Raw genomic sequence first — 14,157 nt, forward strand, 5'->3', positions numbered from 1 at the left:
ATGAGGTCGTATATGTGTGTCATAGATGTCCACACATTGCTGTGTTTGTACTTTGTATGAATGTCAGATTAATTACAAATCAAGTGCTGTGGTGCACTACACCCTATTCTGGCTACACATGTTATTATTCAGACACTTTTAGGTCCCATTTTATCATCAGTTAATACAGTTTTTTGTCCTGGACAGAGAATCATGGGGTAGTCGCAATCGTGCGAGGGCAGATTACCGTGAATATCGTGGTGGTGGTGGCAGGGAGCGGTATAGCCCTGCCAGAACTCATGATATCTCACCACCAATGAAGAGGGTGCGGACAGAGTGGTAAGTCTGGTAGTGAAAGTAGGAACCAAGTAGTTTACAGTAGCAGAGAATTTTACTGCTTGGTGCTGGAGAATAAGGTTCTCCATTGTGAAGCTTGAAACCCATTGCCTCTTTCATGTATGGTAGACATTCTTCATTGACTGACCACCACTAGTGTTCAGATTGCAGATATTTTAGGCAAATATAAACTTTGACCAAAAACTTCCATTTTTCTATTGTAATATCTGTGTACATACTGGTAGTGTTCTGTTATTTTTTGAATAACCTCACGCCATATTTACACTACTGTGTCAGCCACTGACATGATATTACCTGTTCGGTTTGTGGTCAGAGCATGTGTTAACACATTTATATCTCTAAAATTTTACAATACTACTGCAAACAAAACAAATGGACAGTATGAAGAAGTATCACCTGAGCACAGTGAAAGTGGGTGGTGTGATGGTTGTTGATAAATAATTCCAAAGGACATTGATAAAGTATGACGTACAGATTTTTTTGAATGGCACAAACCCTAAGAATTTTGAGGTATACTCTTATAATGTGATTACTTTTTCTATTTGAATGTTAATATTGCAGGCCATGCCCAGATAATGGTGGTGGGATTTAAACTTGGCAACATCCACTTTCATAAGTAACACATTGAAGTTGGTATAAGAACCTTTTTTGTAATGTCATACCTTTATTTTAAAAAGTATTAAAAAAATTATTTTAAAAAGTATTGAAAAACAGTTTGAAAACTTGATTGTTTACCTGGAACACAACCGACAAATAACTTGGTTGTTAGTGGTCCAATGAATAATATTTAGATGTTCATTCTTATTTCATCTGTAGTGGAACTTTTTTCCTTTAAGGGATCTGAGTTGAAGGTACTTATTATCTTCACCATGCTTGTATTGTATTCTGTTTCATGAAATTGATTTCTGATCAATTTCTTCTGTGGCTAAAATATGTGGGATGTATGTTGCTTGGGTCCAAGGTTTCCTTGCTCTTGAGATGTCGTCGTATTTTGCACAGGGGTTGATTTTAGTTGGTAATGGGTTTTGATGAGATAAATGGAAAACTGAAAGTTGGATGTCTAACTGGGGAAACATTTTTACGTTGTGAACGTTTTCGTAAGAATGCTCTCCATGTGTATGTGTTTTTTGTATGTTTTATGGACATCATTACCGTCTTGAATGTGCTGTTTGTGTGGCGGTGAAACTGTTAAAAATGCAATTGTGTGCCCTCATTTTACTGCGTAGTAACAAAAGTAAAATATTTGCCAATTTGGTGACCCAGTCTTTACTGGAGGTGACGAGTCTCCGTATGCCTGTTTGTAAGACAGCTTTAACCACAAATCAAATCAGATGAATGTTTTGTTATAAAAAAGCAATTTTTAAAATTTATTTTGTAATGTGTGGAATGCCAGGCTTGAATGTAGCAGGTACAGCATTCAGATTAATATTTTACTATTTGAGTAGATTACATTGTTTGACTGTTACATTGTGTACAGGTGTCCGTCATTGTACGCAATTAATGGGTTCCAATAAATTGCAGTGTAAAGTAAAATCATGTTGAGTGAATTAATTTTAGCATGGTTATAATAGGGATGCGTTCCAAAATAGAGAAATGCTGTTCAGAAATTTTTTTAAAGAATGTTATTAACATTACTCTCTTTATAATAAATGTACATAATTTAATGAGGTGACTCGGAGGATGCTGGTGAGCGTGAAGCATGATTGGGCTACACCGACAACTTTCATCTCTCTTGATTAAGTGGTGGAGAAGGTGTTGATATGTAGCTTTTTGTCTCGTGATGTAGAGTTATTTGTAACAAGCCACAGCACCATCAGGTGTTGTGGTAACTTCAGCACATCTTTCCCTGTTGGTGTCATTATCATCTATGATGCCAACAGCAGTGTCATTGTGCTCAAAATGATGGATGAGGAAAGTCGTGAGATAGACGTTGAGGTTCGGCAATCTGGTAGGCAACGTGGAAACTATCAAAGAAGACATGTTTCAAAGGATGCATGAGTATATTATGTGTGTTCCGGTGTGGAAGACACTTCCCAGGCTTATTGTTTAATATGTGAAGAAATTGTGTTAAGAATTTTATTCTTAGTTATCTAGAAGATTAAAGTTGCTTCAAAAACATTGTCATATTACTAGGTTGAGCAATGCTTATGTTGGTTCTTGTAATATGCATTACAGTAAAAAAAGAATGTAAAATTTAAGGACAGAGTGAGGTGATTGATTGACTTGAGTTGGATGACTGAGGTTTGATTGTTCGCTCTGACCCCAGCATTCTGTCTGTGGGGTCATTCAGGTAAAATGACGAGAGTGTGACACTGACCTCTGACCTTCATCTGGTGGTGAAGTTGAGAATGCTTGGTGCTTTACATCCTCTTCCTTATATGTCATTATTACAGTTAGTATAATGAGAATATCATGGCAGTGACAACTTAACAAAGAAACAGCTTGGGCCAGTGAATAAAAAATTCGCTGCACAGGTTGAGTGCAACATTTTGTTTTGTTTATATTGTGGAGGTATTCAGATAGGAGAGTATCGATCAGTATATGTCAGATAGACTTACGTCTTTTAGCTGGGGTGAAAAATGTGATTTGTGATGACCAAACTTTTGCATGGACGCAATGAACTCACTGCATTAAGTAACTTAATATGTATCATTTTGTTGTGAACCCCACTGTCTTTTAGTGGAATTTACTGGAAACAGAGGAAAACATGTGCATTTTTAAAGGAATGTGACCTCAGTATTCCAAATTAAATATTGTTCTTTAGCCTCTTTCCTGATTTGTATGGGCAATAGCCGCACAAAATTCTGTAGGATTTGGTGTTCTGACAGCAGCAAGTGGTAAGATGGCTGTCTTCTGGGTTGCAGCACCAAGCAATCTGGTAAAAGTTTACCAACGTTTCAGAGATCCTTGCTGCTTCCATCATCAGAGTAGCAAATACCTCTGAAACATTGATAAACTTATACCGGACTGCATGGAGTTTTAACCCAGAAGACGGCCATCTTCTTATTAAATTGTCAGTTACCCCCAAATAACTTTTGAACCAGCTGTCTGATTTTCATTAAACAAGGAATTCTTGATTTTATGTCGTGGTAAATCAGAAATGCGGTATGATAGTTTGAGGATACATCTCACAAATTTGACATGGCATGAAACTGTGTTTGTTAAAATTATGCAGAGAAATTGTCCATTAACATACAGTTGCTTTGCAGTTTTCGCTCACTTGACATACACGGCATATTGAAACATTTGAAGAGACGTGGACATTGTAATTTGTTCCCACATCTTTTGTTGCAAGCACTTATCACAGTGGCCCATGATTACATTAGCTAGCTACTATCCTTCTCGCAGTCTGCTGCTGGTGAAGGTGTGTGTGCACGTACGAGATATGATATTTCACTGTGCTAGCATCAGCTTTAAGTTCCCTGTTATATATGTATATATAAAAGAAATATCTGTCATTTAGTGGAATATTCCGGCACCTTACCTGTCACTGCATGTATAAAAAAGGAAATTTAGGCATAAATTCAGTTCATTGGAGAGGCCAGGCATGTTGATCGTTCGCTGGGTGCCAAGCAAGTTGCGAGTATGAGTGATCTGCAGGCTGTATTGTGAAGGAGCATGGTGGCAGAGTGTTACATGTGCATTCTGGCAAGGAGAAAAACAAGTATAACCATTGTGAAGCCAAGACTCTTTGCAAAGAAGACAATACTTTGTAAACTAACAAAACCATAATTAAATAATTGACTGATATTGTGTAGAATAAATCCATCTCTCAATTTTAAAGATTCTATCCACGGTGTAATTACTAATGTGTGCTACATTATTATAGTTCATGTGTCAGGTGTTCTGATATTATCTTTTTCATTCTCTGTTTGTGGTAGGGACGAACGGAGGAGTGCTGGCTATGGGCATGACAGTACTGCTGTAGGGTATGGGAGCTATGCTAGTTCATGGCCCCATGACAGCTATAGCTCTCAGCATGCTTATGGGAACCATGGTAATAATCAAAGGTAAGTAAAGAGGACTTATATCTTTAAGAGTATTTCAAACCCTTTTTTTCATTTGCCAGGAGTGTTACAAGCTCTGTGTCGCCCTCGGTGGACTAGTGGTTAGCGTTCTCATCACTGGACCCAAGGTTCACAGGTTCAAACCCGGCCAAGGTCATCAGATTTTTAAGGATGATATAAATCGGTAGCAGAACTTCCTTCGGAGGGGAAGCAAAGCCGGCGGTCCCATGTCGTAGATTTACAGCATGTAATAGCACCTTAACAAGCATGAAGGAGATGTTTCATAAGCAAAATTCAGCAGCCATTTCTCACCCATGTCTCCTAATTCTTTACTATATGGCTCTAGCATTCAAATCAGGATTGAGTAGATATTGTGCAGAGGCAGTGCAGTACATACATGGGAACCATGTTTTGTTTTAGGGTTGAAGCGCAGGTCATACAATGCATACTGCTTGTCTTGTTATGTTTATGTGCAACCAGAAATGTTTGTAATGCCAGGACACATTTGTCTGCACAGAACAAGACATGCTTATAAATTAGGGGAATAGTTATTTACTGAACTGCTTCAGTTCAACTTTAGCTCAGAGCTATTTGCACTTAGAGGTACTTGAGTCTGTGGATAGCCTTCTGCCTGGACAGTTTCTCCTGTGCACAGACTCCCTTAGTACGGTACAAGGCCTATAGTCCCATGATTTTACCCACCCACTCACCTTGGAGCTATGCACAACCTGCCATGCACTCTCTGATGGGGATTTAGATTAATCTTGGCCTGATACCAGGCCATGTTGACATTGGTATTGAGGTGGCAGATGCCATATCCATAGCACCGTGTGGTACCTGGTATCATGAGTTTTGTCTTTATCACTGCCCTCCATCAGTGTATTTTGGTCAAGTGGCAATGGGAGTGGGTTCACACTCAGGGCAACAAGTTGTGATATATGAAACCAGTGTTACCCCCATGGAGCTCATGTTGACCCATCTGCCGTAATGAAGTTGTGGAAACTTACCTGCAGGTTGTCCACGCTCACTCACACAGCCATTAGCCATCTTCTGGCCATGAACCCACCCACTGTATGTGCCATCTGTAACGTGCAGCTTATTGCTAGACACAGCTTATCAGACTACCCGAGGTTTACTGACAGATGTGATTGGTTTTGGCTGCCGCGTTCCATGTATGATGTATTGATTGGTGATGTCCCAATTTCTTGAGTATTAAGTTTTTGATGTGCCATTGGCATCTTCCACATTTTATAACTATTGTACATTAACTTTTTACCATACTGTGAACATGTATTTTAAGTAGTAAATAATCACAAGTATCCATAGCAGATGGTGATCTTTACAAACCCATAATTGTTCTACCCTCATGTGCCAGCTCACCAACATTACTAGGCGCTGCACAGACCCTTCAGTCAAACAGATCTTGCAAATGTCGAGGAACGCAATGATGTGCAAGGACGAAAAAAGATATAGGAACTTGATATTTGATGGATTTTAAGGAAATATTAGTTGAAGTGGCTCTGAATATGATTTAGTAGATTGACATGGCTTGGGGTTCATTTTAGTATCTGATTTTGAACCTGCAAATTTAATTGCATACAGCAGTTTGGTTACTTAGTTATTACTGATTACACTCAACGCTGTTTTCATGGGCTTCACAGGGAAATTCAGACGACAGAAACGCAGCCACCTATGATGTCATTCAAAGCATATCTGCAGACACAAGATGACAACATAACAGATGATGAGGCAATCAAGAAATATAATGAGTATAAGTTGGAGTTCAAGAGGCAACAACTGAATGAGTTCTTTGTAACTCACAAGGAAGAGGAGTGGTAAGTTCTGATCCTGTGAGATCTGCAACTGCGTAAGCAGGTCTGAAATTATCCTTTTTAAGGAGAAAATTCGATTTTATTATAGTATTTTTAACATCTGCCAAGAATTCGTTCAGACGCTTCATACAGCATGTTGTGCTGGTTTTGAAGTGTTTATAAATTTAAAAACATTGTTGGTCTTTCTTGTTTTATATAAAGCCCTTCATTTTGGGTAGTATTGTCATGTGAGAGCCCTTTTGATGGAGGCAGCAAGGACCGCTGAAATGTCGGTAAACTTCTGCCAGGCTATAAGACCCTACAACCCTGGAGACCACCATATAAGTCAGGGGTGGCCAGCCCGCGGGCCGCATGTGGCCCGCCTTGAACATTTTTCCGGCCCGCGAGATTCATCACACTTTTACAAAATATATTTATTTTATAATGGCCAAAGTAGTGAAAACCAATGTATTAAAAAAATACATTATTTATGCATCCATATATTCAAAAATTATCTGTCGAAATCTGTCAAAATGTAACAATTACATCAAATATGCAAAAGAAATAAGAAAACTTACAGCTGCTTTTGAAAGCCGATTCAGTAATTTAGAGTTAGACAAATACAACAAAATTTTTGAAATATATTCATCTCCCTTTCATGTTAAAATCGAGTCGGCCCCAGAATATCTCCAAATGGAACTGGTTGACTTACAGTGCAATATTGAATTAAAACACATTTTTGAAACATCAGAATCAAAAATAGATTTTTATAACACTTACGTCACAAAAGAGAAATTTTCCAATTTGAGAAATCTGGCACAAAAAGTTGTTAGCGCTTTTGGTTCAACTTACACCTGCGAATCGTTTTTTTCGAAAATGAAATTGACCAAACACAAAACACGCTCAAACATAACGGACGCTAACCTGCAACACCAATTACGATGTGCAAATACCCAAATTGAGATCGATTTGCAAAAGCTAAGTGAAAGAGTGGAGAAACAAATATCGCACTAGTAAAATAAATATTTTTTAATGATTTCATTATTTTTATTTCATTCATATTTATATATTTTTTATATTTAATTTTTAGTGCTATATATTTCTTTACAATGTACGCTTAGTATATTTATTATTATATTATCTATGTTTACATGTAAGAATAATAGTAAACACAATAATAATAACTCATTATGTTTCAATTTTTCACTCCAAAAAAATGTCTATAGTGTATCTAAATCTAATATGGGGATATATAATTTTATATGTGGCCCGCGGAGTTATGATGCATTTCCAAAGTGGCCCAAAAGATCATTTGGGTTGGCCACCCCTGATCTAAGTGTTACATGCTCATGAAATGTAACTTTTAAACTGCGGGTATTCATTTCCAGTAATCCTGTACAGTTGTCCGTACTGCTTAAATTGTTTACATGTGATGAACAGGATTTTTTATTTAGTTTTCAGATGTCCAGATTTATTTGCAATGCGATAGTGAGTGTTGCTGTAATTATTTTCCACACTCTTGTCTCAAACATGGCTGTGAGAGAGCAATATGTGTAGACTATAACTGAATTCCCTGTTGTTTTCTGTATGAAGGAAGTTCTTGGCAGATATGTGAAAATGACTTCTCAAATTGCAGTTCTGGTGTACCATGTAACCTCAGTTTGAATCTGCTAAACTAAAGGCTTAAAATGGGCATGTTGAAAATTTCAAATGATATGATTTCAAACATGAAGGAAATAGATGCATCATTTTGTTCCCCTCAAATAATGCACCTCTTTCAGAAGTTTGGCAGAAGTAATAGTTGCTTTATTAAAATAAAGTTGTTAGTATTCAGGGATGTTACTGTTTTATAAGCAGGATGGCGAGCATTTAGAAACGGTTCATGAGGATTTTTAGCGTGACGACCCAGGCAGGCCCGTTGTCTTGTCTTTGCTTCTAGACTTCTGTCAGCTGTAGACTTTGTGGGCTGTAATCTGCTTTCATGGTGTCATTTCCTGTGCTATTTGTATTGAGTTTCAAAATGGTCAGGAAGTTCTGAACAAATAAGGTGGTAATTAGATTTATATCCCCCACAGTTTTCATATATTTCAGCCCTGTTGACATTGATCTCTAACTGTTTTCTTGGAGATGTGACGAGCAAATTCATGTCCAATGTAAAGTTTGACTGTCCTACCCCTTCTGGATGCAAAGTTGAGGTTACATGTTGCTTTAGTTTCCAGTGTATAGTTTGTGGTTTTGTCACAGAATAATACATGACTCGTATTTATTACTATAAATGTAGTTAGCCCCAGTATGCTTTTACACTTTGTTTATTGCTTGTTATAAATAACAGCAGCATATTAAAAGTAGTCATTTTCAAGATTGTATACCAAAATTTCAAGCTGTTTCTTCTTAAACATTTTCTCTTCTAATATATAGGAGCTTCAAGAGTAAGGTATACAAGTTACGAAGTTATGGCTTGTATTGAAAAGATGTGACCTTTGTCCTAGAATTGTGTTACTTCATAGGGCTTCAAGAAAACGTCATTGTTACAGAGTGATCAATTTTAGATGTTATTTACTTATCTGCTTCTTTCTTCCGATATTTATTTGAATCCAAGATGCACCCTTTCTACAGCTTAGTGTCTCACGATTTGTTGATCAAAATTCATGAACATTTTGTTCAGTTCCTTACTCATTTTCAGATAATTAAGGACTATTTGTCCTCAGACTGAGTCCTTGCACAAAGAACTGAGCCATTATTCAGACAGCTTAAGTAATCGAATGTTTCAGATATATATTTTGGAACAGCGATTAATAAGGCATACCATGTACTCCAGTTTAAAAGAGATACTTCTACATCTCTGTCATGTTGTGTAAATAATATTCATACATTGAATTCTGCCCAGCTACATTACATAGGCTTTGGTATAGTAGGCCTTTAAATCTGCTGTCCTTCAAGTGAAATTTTTTTCAGTCTCTCCTGTCTTTAAAATTTCTGTAAATGCCATCTGTTTTGTCAAGAACTATGTAGCGTAATTACAGACAAGTCTGCTGACTGACAGTGGAAAAATTTATTAAATAATTTCATATTTTAAATTGTTTCTTTGTAACATTTGTGCAGCAGCTTGGATTTGGATAAATTCCATGTTGTGCTGACTTTCTGAGAGAGTAAAGTCAGAATGAAAGCTGTACCACTGCATTCCACTCTTAACTGTATGATGAAACCAATTCTTTCCTACAGCTTACTTTCTTACACTAAGAGGACGCTACTGCACCAGTGCGAAGATACACAATCTAGTATTTTACTTTTGTGTCATATTGTGTGTGGTATATTAATGATGCAACATAAAATGGAATAAAAATGGTGAAATATGCCCGAAACAAAATGGAAAAATTTGCGTTGAAATGAAAAGCGATGAAATGTATATGTGGTGAAAAGGAATCAAATAATTCCAAAATATGGAGAATAATAGTAGCAAGTGTGATGAATGGAATGGAAGAAGAATAATCAACATATGCATCATCGGTGGATTTCACCAGTACATTTACTGTAAACAAATTATCTCTGCTGCGTTAATATGATGACCTGTGAATGGATTCACGCATAGATATATATGTCTTTAGCTCGTATACCGCTGAGCACAATGCAGTGGTCGTATATCTTTTATATCCGAGAGAGAAAACCCAGATATTTTATGTAATATCTTGGGTTTATACCGCGCGGTTTTAGTCAGGGAATTATAATCACAATTTGCAATTTCGTGTTGTGAAACTGCCGTTGATTCGCTCGTTCACATGTGTGGGGGCAACATATAAAATGCCAGCAAGCAGGTGAGATTCTAATTCATCACTCAGCTCTACTTTTTACTCCCCCTTCAACCCCACTTACAATGCTATTTGTCTAGAATTTAATGATGTGGGCAGAAATTTAAATCATTTTTATAAGGGGAGACAACACTTGATTGGTATCTGCTGAGATAGGTTCCAGATGCCTTGATACATGTACTACAGTCCTTATTCAAAGATATCTACCAAGTTGATGTACTGTCGTTTAAATCTTGCACACATGTAATCTACCTTCAGAAATTAAAAATTACCTGGAGCCTTTTCTTACAATATACTGAATTTGCATGACTGTAAGACTGCACGGATATAAGGTAGCCGCAGACTTTAAAGTAAAATAATTTGGTTATTCAGATAAGATTCACACACACAGTGATACGGAAGGAATGTGTATGCTGCGTGTTCTGTTTGATTTTGTTCAATAGGCACTGTTGGCATAAGCATGCATAAAATCAGGAATGTACAGTATTAATACCATATACCATGCGTAAAGTTAGTGCATGCTCACAAACTAAGTGACGTTTGTCAAATGTGTCTTGTCCCGGGAGCCAAGCCACGGCTTTACAAATATAAAGCAGGATAAGTTTTTTGCGTCTGACATTTGCAGTAGTGACAATCCAGTCATTACTTCTGTGGAGTTTTGTATGTACTGTGGATATGCACCTCATTCGCCAGATGCATATTCCTTCATTGGTTAATATAAGTCAGTGCTATCACCTTATCCCCACCATTTACAATGAAAATAATTAGTACAGAGGAGTTTTAAGAAGTGACCTGTCCCACTGTCCAGAACAAGGTGTCGGTCCTCTTTTATGGAATCGGGCAATACGCATGCCATTGACATGGTTAGAATTATCTTTTGAAGTGATTTATTATTAGAGCCGTTCCTTTGTGTAAAGGATCTTTTAACAAAGCCCTCATGTAAAAAAGAAAAGCGTGGAATTTATGCAAGGAACACAACTCTTAATATATGTGGTTATCTGCATGTTTGATTGATTTATCAGTTACAAAGTTTGCTCCACTTCATCCTTATCTTGATTGTTGACTCGTTAAACATCTGGAGTCAAAACTTTGAAAGCAAGTGAATGAACCTTGTTTATTATGAACATTTCTGTGTAATGCTAATAAGACATAACTTAGGGTATTGATGCCTTACTTTCATCAGGTGACTCATTCCATGCAACATTTGTTCTTCCAACTAAATTTCAAATTAGTACCTTAATACCCCATCACCTGTCTTCTAACATGTCATAAATTCGCCATTCATATCACACCATCATTTCAGTTTCAGTGCGCAGTTTGATTTGAGATATGAATTCAGTTTCGGTACTTTTTATCGATTCTCGTATGCCACAATCATTTCCTTAATTCGCCATTTAGAATACAAGTGTGTATTCAGTAGTTGATGCAACTTAAAAAGTGTTCCATCCAAGGATGTAAAGGCAAGCTAATAAGCCAACCCACAATTTATTGTTCCTGCATTACTTTTGATGTAAGTGATTCGTGTTTTACTTTCGTCAATCATATTTTGGTCTCAAAGCAAAATTCAAGCCTGTGTCAGTAATTGTAATAGACCGGCTTAAAACATTTCGAATGAAACTTTGCTTCTGAGTGTACAGTACAAATTTATATGCATTCTTCCTATCAGGTTTTGGCTAACTCCTGCAAGAATACGGAACTTCAAATTCTGTAAGGTCTGTAGTCGTGTATTAAGGCGATCACTGTGTTTTGGTGTCGGTATAATATAGCAAAGTAGGCACGATAAATAAACGAAACATTTACATTACATGGCTGACTGTGGGACTGCACATTGCTATTATTTTTGTTGTGTGGATTAAGAAACAATTCTTAGCCAACTCATTTGTAGAAATCAGTTTTTCTTCTTGAATAATCATCAAGCCACGGCCTTAAGTTATGTCATGTGCAACAAAATGACATATTGTAAGTAATATAATATCTGCAGGGAGCAACGTTGCATCCTGTACAGTTGGCATTTAAGAAAAATGTGTTTTGTGCAAACACACTTTTATATATGTGTGTGTAAGTGTATGTGTGTTTATATATATAAATTAAATAAATAGGTTAAATAAATAACATGTTTCTTTCCAGAAATAGGGATTAGAAACTTTTATTCACATTTCCCAATGCTAGTGCAGTTAACAGTTGGTAACACTTTCATAGCAAGGATTAAAATATTGTGTACAGAGTAGAAAGGTTGAAGATTTCCGATTACTATGCACCATGTAAATTGAACACAGTAAGCTTTAGATACTTTTGTCATTCAAATTTTGTCCTGTACATGACAAGTGCAAATGTTTCACTTCAGTCGTTCAGTACAAACACAATATTTTGTGAAGATTTTAACTATTGTATAGAAAATATTTTGTGTTATATATATTGATTGTATTTTGGATTCCTCCCTACTCTGCTTTGTACGCCATAGTTTTTATTTAAAAGAAGTAATCAAAGATCAGCATGGATTTAATGAGATTCGACATACCACTTGAAGTTTTATTAATATAAGTTTGCTCGGTTACCTTCAGGTTCAAAATAAAATACCATCCAGAAGACTCCGTGAAGAGGAGAGAGGAGCAGATGGCAGCTCTTAAGGTACAGTCTCTTTGTACTTATTCCTCACGCGACATTCAGTTTCTGTAGTTGCTGCCTCATAGTCTCAGTGTTACTTTCCGTGAATGTAACTGTTCTTTGTTCAAATTCATTGGCCTCTGTAGAAATATTAAATGAAGATTTTGCTATATTTGCCACCATAATCAGAATTTTCAGGAAATAATTTTAATAACCGCTGGTGTAGTCCACACTTTCTGCATGGTGGTGGTTGATGGAGAAGTGAGCACAAATAAATATATCTTTCAGTTTCATAGTTTGGGTTTTTACATATGCTTACACACAATTTACATTGTATTTTACACTTTTCGTACATTTTTCAAATTGATAATCTATTTAAGATGTGAGGTTTTCACAGCTGTGAGTGTGAAGATTTCTGTCTCCTGGGTTGTTGCGCCGTGTAATCTGGTTGATGTTAACCAACGTTTCAGAGGTCATACTGCCTCTCAGCTTCAATCAGTTCTGATTGGCTCTCTTTCAAAAAATATGTGTTTCAATGTTGACTGTGGCGTTATAGCCTACATAGAACTTCATTTTCTATGTTTTCTTGATTGGTCGCTCCCTTATCCAAGGTTGCCACTGTACAAACAAAAAGTTCGGAACCTTCCTCATTGTACAGTTTAAACTGCATGTATATATGATTCTTTAGTTTTGTAAATAGGGGCAATAAGATTGTAGTTTGCAGTTGAGTGTTTAAGTGCCTGAAGTACCTTGTACATGAATTCATGCTGCATGGATAATATTAATGATGTTCCATCATTTTTATATATTGCAGAATCGTGTTAAGGTATTTATAGAATTTATGGAGCAGAGTCGTCTGGGTACGGTATCAGTGGATGCAGATCAGTCGGAACAGTTGATCCGGTTGCTAGATGCCGTCGTCATACGGCTCGAAGGCGGAACAGATTATGACTTGCTGGCATTGGATGAACCCCGACCAGTGGGGTCTGGTTCAGGCCAGGGATCTGCTGGAGTTGGGGCAAATCAGACTTCAAAGCCCAGCAGTGCAACTGCAGGAGGTCAGACAGCAGAAAAGCAGGGCTCTGGAGACAGTGACGTCAAGCCAGGGAGTGTCAAGGAAGAGGAAGACGAATCTAAACCATTCATACTTGGTGAAGAGTAAGTTTTGTCCCTTTTCATTGTCTTTTATTTCCTTAACATCAGTTTTTGTATTGAAATTATGCTTTTTATTGCTGCCACTTTTGAATTTCAGAAAGGTGAATATTTTAAGTGACATTTTCTAGATTTGTCACACTCTATATGAGTATTGTCTGTGCAAATTAATTTACTTTGTGTGGTTGTTGTTATTGCTTTCAAGAAGATTTGTCTTAACAATTAGCATGCAGGATTTATATAGGCACAAAAAGGAATGTCGTTTCTACCTGCCCATTAACATGTGAAATGGAAATGATGCTGAAAGAAGTTTCTTCCCATGTTGGAAAAATACAGACCTTATACCTTATTGTGATAGATTGAATATACATTTAATCAGTGGAATTTCCCATTGGTTACCAATTGCGCTGTCCGTAAATTGTGGGCGAAATTATGTTTGCT

The 14,157-nt window shown here is 36.9% G+C and overlaps 1 protein-coding gene across 7 annotated transcripts in view; it reads left to right on the top strand.

The window, feature by feature from the left end:
• The window catches only part of Ars2 (arsenic resistance protein 2), a 46,006-nt gene that overhangs the window by 9,952 nt on the left and 21,897 nt on the right, over positions 1-14,157 (top strand). For 5 of the 7 annotated variants that reach the window (XM_087341041.1, XM_087341057.1, XM_022059033.2 and 2 more), the window contains exons 3-7: positions 187-318; positions 4,218-4,346; positions 6,005-6,178; positions 12,522-12,588; positions 13,379-13,722. In XM_087341041.1, coding sequence (XP_087197167.1) covers positions 187-318; positions 4,218-4,346; positions 6,005-6,178; positions 12,522-12,588; positions 13,379-13,722 — 846 coding nt within the window. Of the gene's footprint in view, positions 1-186; positions 319-4,217; positions 4,347-6,004; positions 6,179-7,320; positions 9,967-12,521; positions 12,589-13,378; positions 13,723-14,157 lie in introns of those variants that run through there. The other 2 variants (XM_087341065.1, XM_087341069.1) reach the window with 2 other exon arrangements.

The sequence above is a fragment of the Zootermopsis nevadensis genome, unplaced genomic scaffold (genome assembly GCF_977971745.1).
Source record: "Zootermopsis nevadensis isolate Lab colony 2312 unplaced genomic scaffold, Znev_1.0 Znev_ptg000003l, whole genome shotgun sequence".
Lineage (NCBI taxonomy): Eukaryota > Metazoa > Arthropoda > Insecta > Blattodea > Termopsidae > Zootermopsis > Zootermopsis nevadensis.